The sequence below is a fragment of the Puma concolor genome, chromosome A2 (genome assembly GCF_028749965.1).
Source record: "Puma concolor isolate L17-30 chromosome A2, mPumCon1.1.hap2, whole genome shotgun sequence".
Lineage (NCBI taxonomy): Eukaryota > Metazoa > Chordata > Mammalia > Carnivora > Felidae > Puma > Puma concolor.
The window spans coordinates 157,576,422-157,591,369 of NC_141668.1; the positions used below are offsets into that span (position 1 = coordinate 157,576,422).

A 14,948-nucleotide genomic window follows, 5' to 3' on the forward strand; every position below is an offset into this window, starting at 1 on the left:
CCTAAAGCCTCGAGCGGCCAGGGAGCGGAGTCCCCAGCACATGGCAGACAGGCAGGGCATGGGAGAGAAACCACAGGACTTTGCGGCCATGCTGGCTGCAGCAGGATGCAACCCATCCTGACTGATGAGGTGGCTCGTCATCCGTGTCCTCAAAAGAGACGAGTGTTGGGGCTCCTGGGTGGCTCAGTCGGTTAAGCGTCCGACTTTGGCTCAGGTCAGGATCTCACGGTTCGTGAGATCGAGCCCCACGTCGGGCTCTGTGCTGACAGCTCGGAGCCTGGAGCCTGCTTCGGATTGTGTCTCCCTCTCTCTCTGCCCCTCCCCTGCTCACGCGGTCTCTGTCTCTCAAAAATAAATAAATGTAAAAACAAACAAACAACAACAAAAGGGACGACTGTTTATGCACAGGATGGCTCCGGTAACAGAAGACACCTTGGCGGAGGGAATGGGCAGGCCGACCTACTTCTCACCGTAACTCTTTTACAGTCTGAGTTTTCTAGAAGACCATGCTATGTATTAATAATTGAGACAGTTATTACATTAAAAAGGTTTATTCAAGGGATGCTTGGCTGGCTCAGTTGGTAGAGCTGGTAATGTCCTCCCCAAATCTCAGGGTCCTGAGTTCAAGCCCCACGTTGGGCAGGGAGCCTAGTTAAAAAAAAAAAGGGTGGGTGGGTGGGGGTTATTCAAGAATATATTTAAAAATCTGTCAAAATAACCTCAACCCTGTTTTTGGTTTGAAAGGGAGGGAGGGTTGGGGGTTAGAGCCGAAGAGAAGAGACATGGGCAGAAGAAAAAGTCATTTTAATTTTTATTAAATATACTCTCTTGGCACAAATCTTTTAAAATATATAAACATTATATATAAACAAAGTGTCTTCATGGCATCAAAATGTAACTCCAGATCAAGATGGACACCGGTGGGAGGGGTGTGGCCACGGAGGGCACCAGCCCAGCTGTGTGTGTGGCTGAGGCCCACTCGACTGGGAGCCACCTTGGGGAGGCACGGTGGGGCTGGCGGGACCTGGGGGCCCCTCCCCTCTGCCACCCGGCCTGAGGCTCAGAGAGCCACTCGTTTGGTCTCACCTGCCTGCGGTGGACCCCCCAGCCCCTGCTGCTTTCTCTTGCCTGCTGGCCCTTGGGTCCCCAGCCCGTCTCCCTGTGAGGGGTCCCTGCCTCTCCTGCCGAGACTGGGCGCTGGGCAGGGCAAGGACAGGAGGAGCGAAGTCCACCCAACAAAACAGCCTTGAGACCCTGGGGATGAGAGTCAGGCTGGCCGGCAGACACATGCAAGGAAGGACAGAGAGAGGGGTCTTCATACCTGCAGGGGTCCCAGGCAAGGACACCAACGGGACAGAACAAAGGGGAGAAATGAAGGTCACGACTGGAAATGTGCATGGGGCAAACGCGCCCTCTTAGACCCTTTCACACATCGGCGCTGAGGAGCTCTCTGTGAAAACCGACCCTCTGGTCACCTCTGCCTGGAACCAGATCACACGGGTCGGGGTTTACTGTGACTAGACCCAGGGTCAGCCAGATTAAAGAACAAAACCAAAAGAAATCAAGAAACTCCCAAAGTCATTCTGAAATGTGACACCGAGCAGACCCTAGGGGACTTCTCCATGAGACCAGCTCCCTAGAGGTGCCCTGGGGTTCCCCAATTTCTCCGAGAATCCCCCCCTGGGCTACACACGGTCTCAGGGGCCCCCATTTTGGGAAGATCAAGGCTGCAAGTTGCCTCCATGCGCTCTCTTCATGGAAATCTGACAACCCTGTGGGTCTTAAACTGCCCTGTGTCTTGGCCAAGTGCCTGCTCAGGTGGGGAGCCAGGGACATGCCAGATGCCACACATACCCACAGGAGCCACTGTGCCTAGGGGCAGAGGGCTAGGGCCTAAGGCCAGGCCTCTACTGGTGCGGCCTGTGGGATAGCGATAGGGGTGGGAGCTTCCAGGTCCAGAGAAGGTGACCTGGGTGCCCAGTTTCCAGCAGATGCCCTCCGGCTAGGACTCAGACCCAAACTCGTGGCAATTCCTCAAACCCTGCTGTGTGGAGGAGATGTGACCCTCCTGGAAACATTACAAACCAGACAGGTGGGCGACAGAGAGGAAGACCCACTCCTGGTGCCCTACTATGGCCACGGAGTCCAGGATCCAAATAATCCTCTTGGGAGAAGGCTGTTCCGAAGCAGGAGGCTCTGGTGACAGAGGAGTCATGTCACCTGGGAAGTAATGGCAAAGGTGGGACAGGTGGGGCGGGGCGGGGCAAGAGGCTGTATTTGTAGCCCCAGCTGAGCAGAAGTCTGGCCCCACCTCACCAGGGCCTGGACAGGCTTCTCCGAACACTCTGGGACTCCCCTCTGTGGGCGCAGGGGCAGGTGGAGTCTGGCTCTGAGCTCAGTGGGCATGGGGTCACTAGAACCAGGAGCATGTCCAAGGTCACAGGGTGCCAGGAGGTGGTGCTGGTCACTCCCGGCTCAGGGCATTTAGGGTGACGCCTCCAGGAGACAGTGCCAGCCCCAGGGAGGAGGGATGGGAGAGTGTGGTAGCCCCCGCCCACCAGCCTCAACATTGCACTTCAAGGGCTGCCGGCTGGTGGGACCGAGGCCAGGTCCCCCAGCTTATTCTACAAGGTGCTCCCGACATGGCTCCCAGAGTGGAACCATGCGCACCCTCACTCCACGGGCTCAGAAACGAAAGGGGTCAATGGTCCGCTGCAAGTGGAAGCTCGGCTCCCCGTCTCGAGAGCAGCCGGCCCGCGGGCTCCCTAGCTCTGCAGGTGCCGTAGCAGGATCTGCATGAGGTCGAAGGTGGTGAAGCTGATGCCCACGGCGATGGGGCCCTTGAGCCAGTTCATGCTCAGGCCCTTGTAGAGGCCACGCACGGCGCCCTCCTCCCGCACGATGGCACGCAGCGTGTGCGCGATGGATGCGTGCGGGTGACCTGTGACCCCGGCTGTCTGCATGCGCCGCCGCACCACGTCCAGAGGGTACGAGGCTGACTGCCCGATGAGGCCAGCGCAGGCCCCAAATATCATGCGCTCAAAGGGGTAGGGCTGTGGGCGGCCGCTGTACTCTGTGGACGAGGGACAGAGGGGCTGTGTGAGGGCATCACAAGGGGGCACACGGCCCGGTCCGTTGTGGGTGCACCCCCACGGCCGGCACTCACACAGGCCCGTGCTCTGTCCCTGCCGTGGCTCAGTACTCCCCTGGCTCCCCTGGGCCTTCCCACCCTGGCCTCCTCACCTCCCGGCTATTCCTTTTAATCAAATTTGAGAAGAAAAGTTTCTAAAAAGGCAGAAACTCACAAATAATCCCTTTAACCAAGTCCTACGACCCAGAATGAACTCCCATCTGATCACTCTTGTTTTCCCATCAAGCAAAGAAGGAAAGTGATAGGGGCGACCGCGACCCTCTCCACCACCCAGCCCGCTCCGTGGGTACCCTCCACAGGGCTGCAGGGATGCGGTGAGGTGAGCAGCTGGGTGGACGGGACATGTGGGACACAGGAAGGGGCAGCAGCCAAACAAGAGGGGTTCTTTAAAACTGTGTGGTTGTAGGGGTGCCTTGTGGCTCAGTTGGTTAAGCATCCGACTTCGACTCAGGTCATGATCTCATGGTCTGTGAGTTCGAGCCCCTCGTCGGGCTCTGTGCTGACAGCTCAGAGCCTGGAACCTGCTTCAGATTCTGTGTCTTCCTCTCTCACTGCCCCTCCCCCACTCACACTCTGTGTCTCTCTCTCTCAAAACTAAACAAACGTTAAAAAAAAAAAAATTAAGGGGCGCCTGGGCGGCTCAGTCGGTTAAGCGTCCGCCTTCAGCTCAGGTCATGATCTCACGGTCCGTGAGTTCGAGCCCCTTCTCGAACTCCTTCCCTCTCTGCCCCTCCCCCACTCACGCTCTGTCTCTATCAAAAAATGAACATTAAAAAAAAAATTAAAAAAAAATTTTTTTTAAATTAAAACAAAACAGGGGCGCCTGGGTGGCGCAGTCGGTTAAGCGTCCGACTTCAGCCAGGTCACGATCTCGCGGTCCGTGAGTTCGAGCCCCGCGTCGGGCTCTGGGCTGATGGCTCAGAGCCTGGAGCCTGTTTCCGATTCTGTGTCTCCCTCTCTCTCTGTCCCTCCCCCATTCATGCTCTGTCTCTCTCTGTCCCAAAAATAAATAAACGTTGAAAAAAAAAAATTTAAATTAAAACAAAACAAAACAAAACAAAACAAAACAAAAACGGTGTGGTTGTAAAGGTAAACTAGGAATTACAAACAGTGGGACACCGCTATTCACTCAGCATGCTGGCTGGACAGGAAGGAATCCGCCGGCACCCACGCTGGGTGAGCGCATGGAGACAGGGCCGGGGGGCAAGCGGAGTACGTCCCCAAACTGGGGGCTCACACCCTGGGTGTCTGATCACTGAAAACCTGGGAACACCCAGCAGCCCCCGGCAGGGGAGGCCCAGTCCACTGCTAAAAGGCACGGAAGAGCCTCAGACCCGGCAGGGTGGACTCAGAGCCTCCGGCCCAGATCCGGCAGGGTGAACTGAGAGCTGGGGCCCAGCTGCACTCGTCGTGGGTGTAGGTAACTCAACTGTGGTCACCGTTTACAACATTACAAGGTATTGTTCCTGCTACACATAGAAATGCGTGTGGAAGCAGCAGCAGCCAGCGTGAGGGATGCAGTTCTTGTAAAGAGGCCTCAGGGGGGAGCGGGGCTGGGGGTGGGGAACACAGGACCTCAGCTTCACCTGGAACATTTTCTTTAACAGAAAACATCTCGGAGCAACGTCACCACCTGTCTGCACCGGGCGGGGGCGGGTAGCAGGTATGGGTGGTGGCATATTGTTCTCTGTTTTTCTGCACTTTTTGAATTTCTCAAAATTACCTAAACACGAGAGGGCACTCCCTCTGCCGTCTAGACCATACCCGGGACGCTCTGTGCACAAGTGGCTGCCACTGCTCCGGATGACACTCTGGATTTCACAAAGCTGGTCTCAAAACGCCGCACGAAAGGCTGGGAGTCTAGCAGCCTCAGTGGTGGCTTGATATGGGTCTTGTTCTGACTCGGACCTTGACCGGGCCCGGTGGGGGATCTTAGGGTCCCGCCTCGGAGTGTGTGTGACCCTGGGAGGTGCTGCCCTGGCTTCCGTCTCCTTACCTCTGTGCAGGCTCTTGAGCGTCTCATAGGTGAAGAAACTCAGGCCGGCGTAGGGAATGACCCCCAGCACGGTGGGCGTGAACCCGTGGTAGAGGGTCTTCAGGCCCTCTTCTCGGGAGATGCGGATGAAGACGTGAAAGATGTTGCTGTACCTGCAGGACAGAGTGACAGCGTGCGTGGGCTATGGGCACGCAGAGGGGCCGCTGGCCTTGACTAATTCTCTGCTCCTCCCGAAGACGGGTGGGCCAGGGTCTGGATGTTGATGCCTTCCTTCTTTAAGGAACACAGCCACATTGCAAAAGCTTTGGCACTGGAGGGGGAAATGCGTGCCTAAGGCCGTACCCCACCTTCACCTCCCAGGTCACTCTGTTATGCCCAGCCCTTGTCTTTTCACCGTGGGCACTGGTAATGTATCTGTGCCAATCCAAAATGGAGACTTTGGGGGACACTTGGGAGGCTCAGTCCGTTGAGCGTCTGACTTTGGCTCATGGTTTGTGGGTTCAAGCCCCACGTTGGGCTTTGCACTGACAGCTCGAAGCCTGCTTTGGATTCTGTGTGTGTCTCTCTCTCTCTCTCGGCCCCTCCCCGACTCGTGCTCTCTCTTTCTCTCTCAAAAATAAACAAACATTAAAAAAAAATAAAAATGAAGACTTTCGGTTTGATATAAGTTCAAACGAGAGCCAATACTAGTAATGGTCCTAGTATCGGCTAAGAGAACCAATCACTGCCCGTGTGGAGAGTAGCGGCAGAACAGAACGCATGGCCTAGGAACTCACATTTCCTTTGGGGTCACGGCCATCCTTGCTCTGACCAGGTCCAGGGGGTAGGTCAGCGAAGCAGCTGTTGTTCCAGCTAGTGCGCCTGCCAGGAGGCGGGGCCAAGGGGGCAGGGCTCTAAAAGAGGGGGAGGAGACGAGAGAAAATGAGGACCCCCCCCCAAGACTTGGGGTGCCCACAGGTCTCAGCCAGGGGGGAGAAGCAAGGATCGGGCAGGGCCTGGCCGCCTTATGGCGGAGTGATGGGTCTCCTGGGTGGACATCATTCTGAGGTTCCCACAGCTGCCTTTCCTTGGCATCTGCTTGTATGCAGTCATGACGTGTTCCTTCCCTGCGGACACTGGGGCGCAGTGGGGATCAGGGGCCCTCCCTGGACTTAGGTTCTGAGGGGAGCCTGGGCAAACGAGAGTTCTGCCGTGGTGAGCGTGCAGAGACAGGAGGACAGGGTGGTGGTGCAGGGTTGAGACGGGTTTTGGGGGCGGCGGGGGGCGGCCACTCACTCTCCGCGGAAGCCATAGTAGTGGCCCAGGATGCGCTTGTACTCCTCGTGGGCGCTGAACTGGATGGCGGCGTAGGGCACCACGCGCACCATGGTGGCCGAGTTCCCGCGCCACAGGCTGAGGAAGCCCTCGTTGAGGTAGGTGAAGTAGAGGAGCCGGAAGGCCTCCTGGAGAGGGGGGCAAGGTCAACACCCTCGCCTGCCCTGTGCTCCATCCATGGAGAACACCCTGTTTTGTCCAGCACTGTGACTGGGGCCACCTTATTGGACCCACCCCACCTTAGCCCCCACATTCTCTGGGCCCCACCCAGGGACCCCTCTCTCCCTGCTCCTCTGGCCCGAGGAGTAGTCACGAGCCAGGGGAAACAAGGTTTGCAGACAAGAGCCCCACACAGAGGGTCTGGCCGGTAGTCTAGCTTTCAAAGATGTTCTTTATCTCTTCCTGTATTACAAAGGTGATGCCTGCTCTCTGTTTAAAAATGAATCAAGTGTGAAATTGTGGGTTTAGAACTTCAAGTCCTCTCCCCACCGCCCCAAGGATGAGTGTCTCCTGTCAGTTCCTGGGGTGGGCTGCATCCAGGCCAAGGTCGGGGCACTAGGACAGGCGGCCCTGGGGCTGGTGGGGGAGGCCTCAGGTCACCTGGCAGCCTGGGAACTGGCTTGTTGGGGAGATGAAAGGGAAAAAACACTTTGAAAAGCATCTTCCTTCACCCCTGGCCACGTGCCACCACCTCCTGCCAGCTCAGCAGGGCAGAGGGTGATGGCCCCAGAGCCAGGAGTCAGTGACCCAGTGGCTCACCTTGGCAGAAAATCTTTTTGAAGACACTGGAAGAAAACAAAAACACAATAGAGACCATTAGATGTGAAGGACAGGACCTCGGTCTGTGGGACCCCACTGCTGGGCTCAGGTCTGAGCATGGGGAGTGAGAACAGCCCCTGAGGATGCTTCCCTGCCAAAGGCTGAGGTGGGGGGGGGGCGCTCTGAGCAGGGTCAGTCTCCTCCAGGGAACTTCCTCACTGGCTCAGGGCCCCCTGCCTGTGAACTTTTCCCCAGGGAAGGGAGCTGCCGCCTCACTCCCCAGAAAAGCGAGGGTCTCTGCAGGGGCTTCTGCCCCTTGGGGTTGACAGCTCGGCCCACCCAGCCGGACTCCAATTCAACCAAACCCCTTTGGGAAAGGCCTCCCTGCCTCCAGCTGTGCAGAGCAGCCAAGGGGCTTGGTCCTCTCAGAACAAGTCCTGGGAGGTGTCCCCTGCCCAGAGCCGACCCTATCTTCTCACAGGTGCAGGCGGCCACCCCAACCAGCCTCCCGCACCCTTGATGGCTGCCGCCTCGCTCCCCGATTCCACAGTGTGCTCTGTCCTCGGGCGCCTGTGCCACAAGGGGTCTTGCAGCCTCCCTCTCCTCACTTTTCCGTCTGCCGTGTTCTCAGGACACCGTCACAGTCTCATCGGTGCGGACAGCTGCGCACACCTACTGCCCTCAGAGCTAAACCCAGCTCCCCGCAGGGCACTACGCTCCAGGTAACAGCATGCTCTTTCCCATGTCAGCTCACTCCTTTGGGAGGAGGCTGATATTAGAGTCCTGTTTTGTGGATGAGGAAACTGAGGCACAGGGAGGCTCGGGGACCAGCTCGAGGAGGGCCTGGCTTGAATCTGCAGTCCTTTCCTCCCAAACAGTTGAGGGGCAGGGGTCCCTGCTTGTGACTGCCCTGTTGTAGGCACTGGTCACTGTCTATGGGACGGAAAGGCCTCCTCTTCAGGGGACACTGTGGCTGCTTGGCCCCAAGGAGAGGGTGAAGGTTTTTTGAACTGGGCCTCCCCAAAAGGAGTGTCCATGTCCTCATGCCGAGTAGAAGTGAATGGGACTTCATTTGGAAACAGGGTCTTTGCAGATGTGATTACATTAGGATGACAGCTTACTGGAGTCGGGTGGGCCCTATATCCAATGACAAGTGTCCTTACAAGAGGAGTGGACACAGACGCAGAGGGCAAAGCAGAGTCTGGGGAGATGAGACCAGAAGCCAAGGATGCCTGGAGCCCCGGGAGCTGGAAGGCTCCTCCCTTAGAGTCCACAAAAGGAACCGACTGGTGATGACACCCTGATTCCAGACCTCTGGCCTCTGGAGTGTGAGCTGAGTCATATATGGTACTTTGTGATGGCAGCCCTGGGGGGCTACCAGGGTTTCTAAGTGGATTTTTAAGAGGCATTTTTTTAAAGTTTATTTATTTATTTAGAGAGAGAGAGAGAGAGAAAAAATGAGAAGTAGGGACAGGGGGCCAGAGGGAGAGGGGGAGAGAATCCCAAGCAGGCTCTGCACAAGAGCCCGATGCAGGGCTTGATCCCATGAACCGTGAGATCACGACCAGAGCTGAAATCAAGCAGTTGGATGCTTAACCGACTGAGTCACTGAGGTGCCCCTAAAAAGGCATTTTAAAGCCAGTTTGCAGTGCAGTTTGGGGGGCTGCAGAGGAGGGCAAGCACCTGGAAGCATCTCTATCGTACACGACAGGCGGACAGAGAGCATTTACCTTGGAAGATGATTTTGGTTCGGTCCAGGGGAGCTACCGCCGTTTTGGCCAGAGCACCAGCCAGGGCCCCAGACAGGAGGGAGCTGAGAACTTGCCTGTGGTCGCTCTGCAAGAAAACACGTGGACACAGTCTGTCATGAGAGAGAGAGAGAGAGAGAGAGAGAGAGAGAGAGAAAGGGAAAGGGGTCTGCTCCGCTGGGGACCTCACTCAGGAGGAACATCTTCCTTCTATTCCTGGTGGAGGGCTGTAACTTGCACAGCTGTCCAAGTGTCACAGCCCTGCTGGGCCCTGGGCACAGTGGGGCACAGGGCAAGCCGTCATGAGTCCAGTGGCCACAGAGCCTGTGTGGGCCACGGTGAAAACTTTTTGGGTGATAGAGACCATCCACGTGAGAGGTGACCCACTGGCTGGGCTGTCCCATGAGTTTCCAACTTCTCAGAGACAGCCAAAATAGGACCGACCCCAAAGAGAAGAATCACTGCACCCCAGTGCAAACCCTGGCTGCGTCCACCGTCTGTGTGCCCTGGGCTCCCGTGCTGCAGTGGTTAAAGCAAAGTCACCAGGGCCCTTGTGGGCTGGAGATCAGGCAGTGGTGTGAGGCAAGCAGACCCTCTGTGTCAGTGTGGCCCCTTTCCACAACTTTCCATCAGGACTGCCAGAGGCCAGCATTTGTGGTTCTTTTTCCAGCCAAGGTGAGGGTGACAGTGACGGTGCTGGCCTGCATCACGAGGCTAGCCTCAGAGCCAGCACTGTTCCCGAGTCTTCTCAAAGCTCCCTGTGAGGAGTTATACAAGAAGTCACCTGCTTACCATGTTGCTAGAGTCTCCATTCCCTCAGCTGACTCGGCCACAGAACTCTTGCCACCAAGGGGAGCACTAGGGCCTGGCGGTGCTCCCATCTTTCCTGGCTCCACAATGAGGAAGGATGGGGGAGGGGCAGGCCATTCAGTGATCCCCGGAGTCCCCGGAGTCCGACAGGAACCAAGTGCCCTGAGGATCCTTGGGACACACAGTGCGTATGGGGGGGATATGTACAAGCTCCCCCTCCCCTTGGGGCTGTCAGTCCACGGGGAGAGCCAGACAGGAACTAAATCTTTAGACAAATGTGTTGAGTCACCAATCTTGGATGGCTGTGATGAGGGGGCTTAGGGTCCCGGGAGAACATGGGGTGGGTGGTGAGGGGCTGAGGTTGAAGGATGAGGCACAGCTAACTGGGGATGCGTGTGTATGTGAGATGGTATTACAGGGGGAGGAATGGAACACCCAGAGGCCCTGATGAGAAGTGGGGGTTCCTGAGGGACCACAAGACAGGCAGGGTGGTTGACACAGGGAAAAGGAGGGGGCGCAGGGAGGAGAGAAGAGATCAAAGGCAAGTGGGGGCTGGACTCCAGGGAGCCTGGGGGCCCAGCAAGCAGACAGGGCCTGCTTGTAACCGTAACCAGAGAGGAGACAGCGCCTGCAGAAACTCAGGGTGGAGAGACGGAGGCCAGGCCCAGGGGATGGGTAAGAGGCATCTGGGGGGTACACTGGCAGCCTGGGTCTGAGTGGGCATGGTGGAGTCCAGGGTCACTCCCCGAGTTTGCTCAGCTCAGTGGGTAGATCAAGGGTGAAGGGCTGGATTCCAAGTCTGTCTGCACACCTGGCCTGCACCTGGGCTCTGTCCTAACTGCCTGCACTGACCATGGCCTTTCTGATGTCCCTTTTCTCATCTCTGACACTGATGTGTTGTCTCCTGGCCAGGTCTGGGTGCCTCCAGGGGCCGTGGTGCCCTGTGATCTGGCCCTGTCTCTGGAGGGCTTCACCTCCTGTTCCTTAATGCCCCCAGTACCTCCCCCATCAGCTTGGCCCTCTCTTCCCTAAAGAAACAATCTCTCATGGCAGTGTTTTCCCTTCTCAGTTTCTGTGGCAGAGCTTCACCGTGGGCTTCCATATTCTCCTCGCTTTACAGAAGCCTGTCACTGGGCCCCCATGCCTTTTCTGGATCACACAGAAGGTTCCGGAGGTCTGGTTCCACCACCTTGAGAAGTGTGGACGGCAGAAGCCGTGAGGTTCAGTGGTGTTCCTGGCAGCAGCTCCAAGGCCCAAGTGGCTCCCAATTTCCTCTCTGAATCAGTGTGATGACCGTTCGTCTCGCGGGCCGCTGAGAGCAGAGGGAGTCCCCTGTGGACAGGCCACGTGCCCTCCTGGTCCTAGAGGTGGAGCCAACGCGTCCCTTCCACGCCCTTCACTAGGCAACTTCCTGCGCAGCCTGCAGTTCTCACGGTCATAAAGCTACTTCTGCACGTCGGGAACACACGGCTGTCAGCCCTGACTCAGGATGTGGTGCTCCGGGGATGTGCTGGGAGCCCAGTTCACATGCGCGGCGGATGAGGCCGCTGTTGCCTGTGGCCAACGCTTCCGGTGACCCTTAAACGACCATGCCTGGCTTATTCTTGAAAGAGCTCGGCCCAGGCACCAGGGAGCTGTCAGTCTCTGTAGGTATCATATGGAGAGCACCTGCGAATGAAGAACGAGGCGGACGGCCTAGCAGAAAGTGGGCAATCCAGACAGGATCCACACGGGCTGCGAACACCACAAGAAGATGCTCAGCTCCTTAACCAAAGAAACGGCTTTACAGAGGAAGCTCCCCACCGCTGACTGGTCAAGTGAACCAAGACTGGTGGCAGTGGCTGGCTAGCATGGAGAACCGGCACTGCACGTGGCTTGGCACACAACGGGCGCTGGTCCTTTTGCTGGGCACGTCCACTTGGTGGGATTCAGGGAGCCAGCCAGAGGCAGGGGGGTGACATCTCCCTCTTGTTCTGTGGGGAAGTTCACTAACCTGTGAGGGATGGGTGTGCCTGCTCTGGGGTCTGGCCTCACTCTCCCTGCATCCACCCCCAGTGTGGCCGTCCTCCCTCCCACCCGGTGCTCCAAGGGGGACCTAGAATTGGAGGAGAGGTTGGGAGGGCCAGAGGATGCTGCTTCGGCCTTTGATGCTGTGGACTTTGGAGAATGGCCCACGTGCCCTGGAGCTGGGTTTCTGTGTGGGCTGGGGCAGTCTGTGTTCCAGGTTCCACTGGAAGAACTTCTACTGGCTTCTATGGTGAACAAGGATGGAGCCGATCCAATTTCTTTAAAGGGGAACATACCTTTTCTTCAATTGAAGGGTGGAATCCGAGATGAGCTTCAGAGAGGAAAACTGGCAGCTGAGAGCACACCCCACACGCGAGCCCCCCCCCCCCAACAGCTGGCCCTGCCCGTGATTAATTCTAGAACCTGAGTGAGAAAAAAGGACACTTTCTGACATTCTAGCCAAATCTGGGCGAGGTTCTGGCTTCTTACTAAGCGGCTGGGCAGGTTGGAACCACATGGCAAACGGGACTTCAAATGGAACAGAAGGTGGCCAGCCCGCACCGCCTGCCCCTCATGGCCTCCCAACAACACAGCTCTGAAAGGATTGTGTGTGCGTGTGTGTGTGATTTGTAATGGGGTGCAGGAACACAGAAGAGAGAGAGCTCATGAAAACGCCCATCGGGGAGGCGGGGTACTTGCCTTGGAATTAACAGGTGAGGGCAGGACGGCCTCGGCATCCTCACGCACACGCACCGCACTTTCCTTCACACCATTACCCATTCCAGGCCAGCTCCAGGCAGCAGGAGACTTGGTCCTGGGAGAGGGAGGCAGGGTGAGACCCAGTGAGAGGAAGACCTCCCCCACGAGCCTTAGGCCTGTGACTCATCCCTGAGTCACCTGAAGCGAGAACTGCCCTAGCTGGGTGCTCTTTCCAGCCTGGCTTCTGTCTCCCTGCAGGGGAAGGACTCTGGCACCTGCATCTGAATGCCAGTCCCCAGCATTGGCTTAATCATTCACAAAAGCCCTTCTCATCTTTGATTTGCTCATCACAAACAAGCCTCTGAGTTGTCTGTTTTTTTTGAACCGAGTAACAACCCCAGGCAGATGGGCTCAGAGAGGTTAAGCCACCCCTGCAAGGTCACACAGCAGGAGGCAGAGGTGTGGCCGGCTGTGGGGGGGGGGGGGGTCCCACCTGCCTGGACCCAAGCACCCACTGGGCTTTTGTCAGCTTGGACCTGAGTATCTATCAACAGAAACACTTAGAAAATTAATCGTTTTCCTACTGTAAGTTTGCCTGATGTTTCTGGCCAAGCTTACAGTAAAGGGTCCTAATACTTGAGGATTCCTCCCTGGAACCTATATTTAACCTCTGAGTGGAAGTGCATGCAAAGCCCAGCAAACCACAGTGACAGGAACAGAAGGAAAAAAGAATGAAAGACTAGTGCCACCAAGATGCCGACTGTGCATTGGTGTTTGGGGGATGGGGGGAAGCGGGGGTGCTCGGGTCCCATGCTTTAAAATCAGCCAATAAATTGGGGCGCCTGAGTGACCCAGCTGGTCAAGAGTCTGACTTCAGCTCATGACCTCGCAGTTCGTGGGTTTGAGGCCTCGCGTTGGACTCTGCACCGACAGTGCAGAGCCTGCTTGGGGTTTTCTCTCTCTGCCCCTCACCCATGTGTGTATGCACGCATTCTCTCTCCCTCTCTCCCTCTCTCTCTCTCTCAAAATAAATAAATAAACTTTAAAAAATCATCCAATAAATCAATACACTTTCCCACAAAATAATGCAGACTGTTAAAGCCTCTCCTGCCCTCCAGGCCTTCCCAGGCCCTCCCAGGTCAATCCCAGGGCAGAAGGTCCTAGACAGCACAAACAGGATTCCCCTCCACTTGTCCTCTGCTGCTGTTTCCTACCTAAAATGGGCCCTGGCTCCAGGAAGCATGGCTGCTTCCAAGATGGCAGGAAGCATAAAAATGAGCTCAGAGCACCCTAAGGTGCCAGGGAGGAACCAAAGCCAATGGCGGTGTGACAATGAGACAGGCAGGGGAGTCAAAGTCCCAGTGGCCCACAGCTGGAACTCTCTGAGCAACGAGTACTGGATTATCCTCCAACATATAAATTAAATATCCACAAGTCCGCAGATAGAAATAAATGAGGAGGGGTGCCTTCATTTTTTTTTTTTTTTTTTTTTTTTTTATAAAACATTAGTTGGGATTTAGGAATGTATCGGGAATTTTATAACATTTCTATGGTAATTTTAGGACAGTAACATTCGAATCATTTTTGAGATGGATTCACCACTTTTCAGTTGTTTATAAAGAGCATATGACTCTTGATCTTAGGGTTGTGGGTTTGAGTCTCACATTGAGTGTAGAGATTACTTAAAAAGAAAATCTTTAAAAAAAAAAAAAATAAAGAAATAGGGGTACCTGGGTGGCTCGGTTGGTTAAGTGTCTGACTCTTGATTTCAGCCCAAGTCATGATCTTGTGGTTTGTGAGATCAAGCCTGTTGTCTGTGCTGACAATGCAGAGCCTGCTTGGGATTCTCTCTCTCTCTCTGCCCCTTCCCTGCCCTCTCTCTCTTAAAATAAATAAATAAACATGAAAAAAGAAAGAAATGATTGAATACAGAAATAAATGGGAAGAAGAGACAAATCCCCCAGGCAAATACTTTGTGCAGAAACTCCACTCTTGAGGGGGCATGGGTGCATGGCTCCCCACCCCTCAGGTGTGGGCTGCGTGTGGTGATTTCCTTCCAAGGAGTACAGGACACCTGACGGGTCCCACCTCAGCCAGGTGATCAAGGTCAATATCAAATGAGTCATGCTGGTGGCCTGTGCGGTGGACACGGTGTGCATCATGATGAGAAGGGCACTTCACCCACGTGGTCCTCATTAAACCCATCACACAGGGCCAACCATGAAAAAACAGCAAGCAAATCCTAGTTGGGGGGCGTCCTACAAAATACCTGACTTGTTCTCCTTAAAATCGTCGAGGTCAAGGGGTGCCTGGGTGGCTCAGTCGGTTGAGCGTCTGACTTTGGCTCGGGTCATGATCTCACAGTGCGTGGGTTTGAGCCCCGTGTCGGGCTCTGTGCTGACAGCTCAGAGCCTGGAGCCTGCTTCGGATTCTGTGTCTCTCTCCCTCTCTGCCCCTCCCCCAC

General features: G+C 55.8%; 1 protein-coding gene across 4 annotated transcripts in view; it reads right to left on the reverse strand.

Moving 5' to 3' along the window:
* Positions 1-798: 798 nt before the first annotated feature.
* SLC25A42 (solute carrier family 25 member 42) overlaps positions 799-14,948 on the reverse strand; it is a 30,898-nt gene continuing 16,748 nt past the window's right edge. For 2 of the 4 annotated variants that reach the window (XM_025916466.2, XM_086698522.1), the window contains exons 2-8: positions 12,485-12,599; positions 8,951-9,056; positions 7,221-7,246; positions 6,423-6,589; positions 5,924-6,040; positions 5,148-5,299; positions 2,078-3,073 (exon numbers count right to left, since the gene is read on the reverse strand). In XM_025916466.2, coding sequence (XP_025772251.1) covers positions 2,766-3,073; positions 5,148-5,299; positions 5,924-6,040; positions 6,423-6,589; positions 7,221-7,246; positions 8,951-9,056; positions 12,485-12,565 — 957 coding nt within the window. In that variant the 5' untranslated portion in view covers positions 12,566-12,599 and the 3' untranslated portion in view covers positions 2,078-2,765. Of the gene's footprint in view, positions 3,074-5,147; positions 5,300-5,923; positions 6,041-6,422; positions 6,590-7,220; positions 7,247-8,950; positions 9,057-12,484; positions 12,600-12,682; positions 12,714-14,948 lie in introns of those variants that run through there. The other 2 variants (XM_086698523.1, XM_086698524.1) reach the window with 2 other exon arrangements.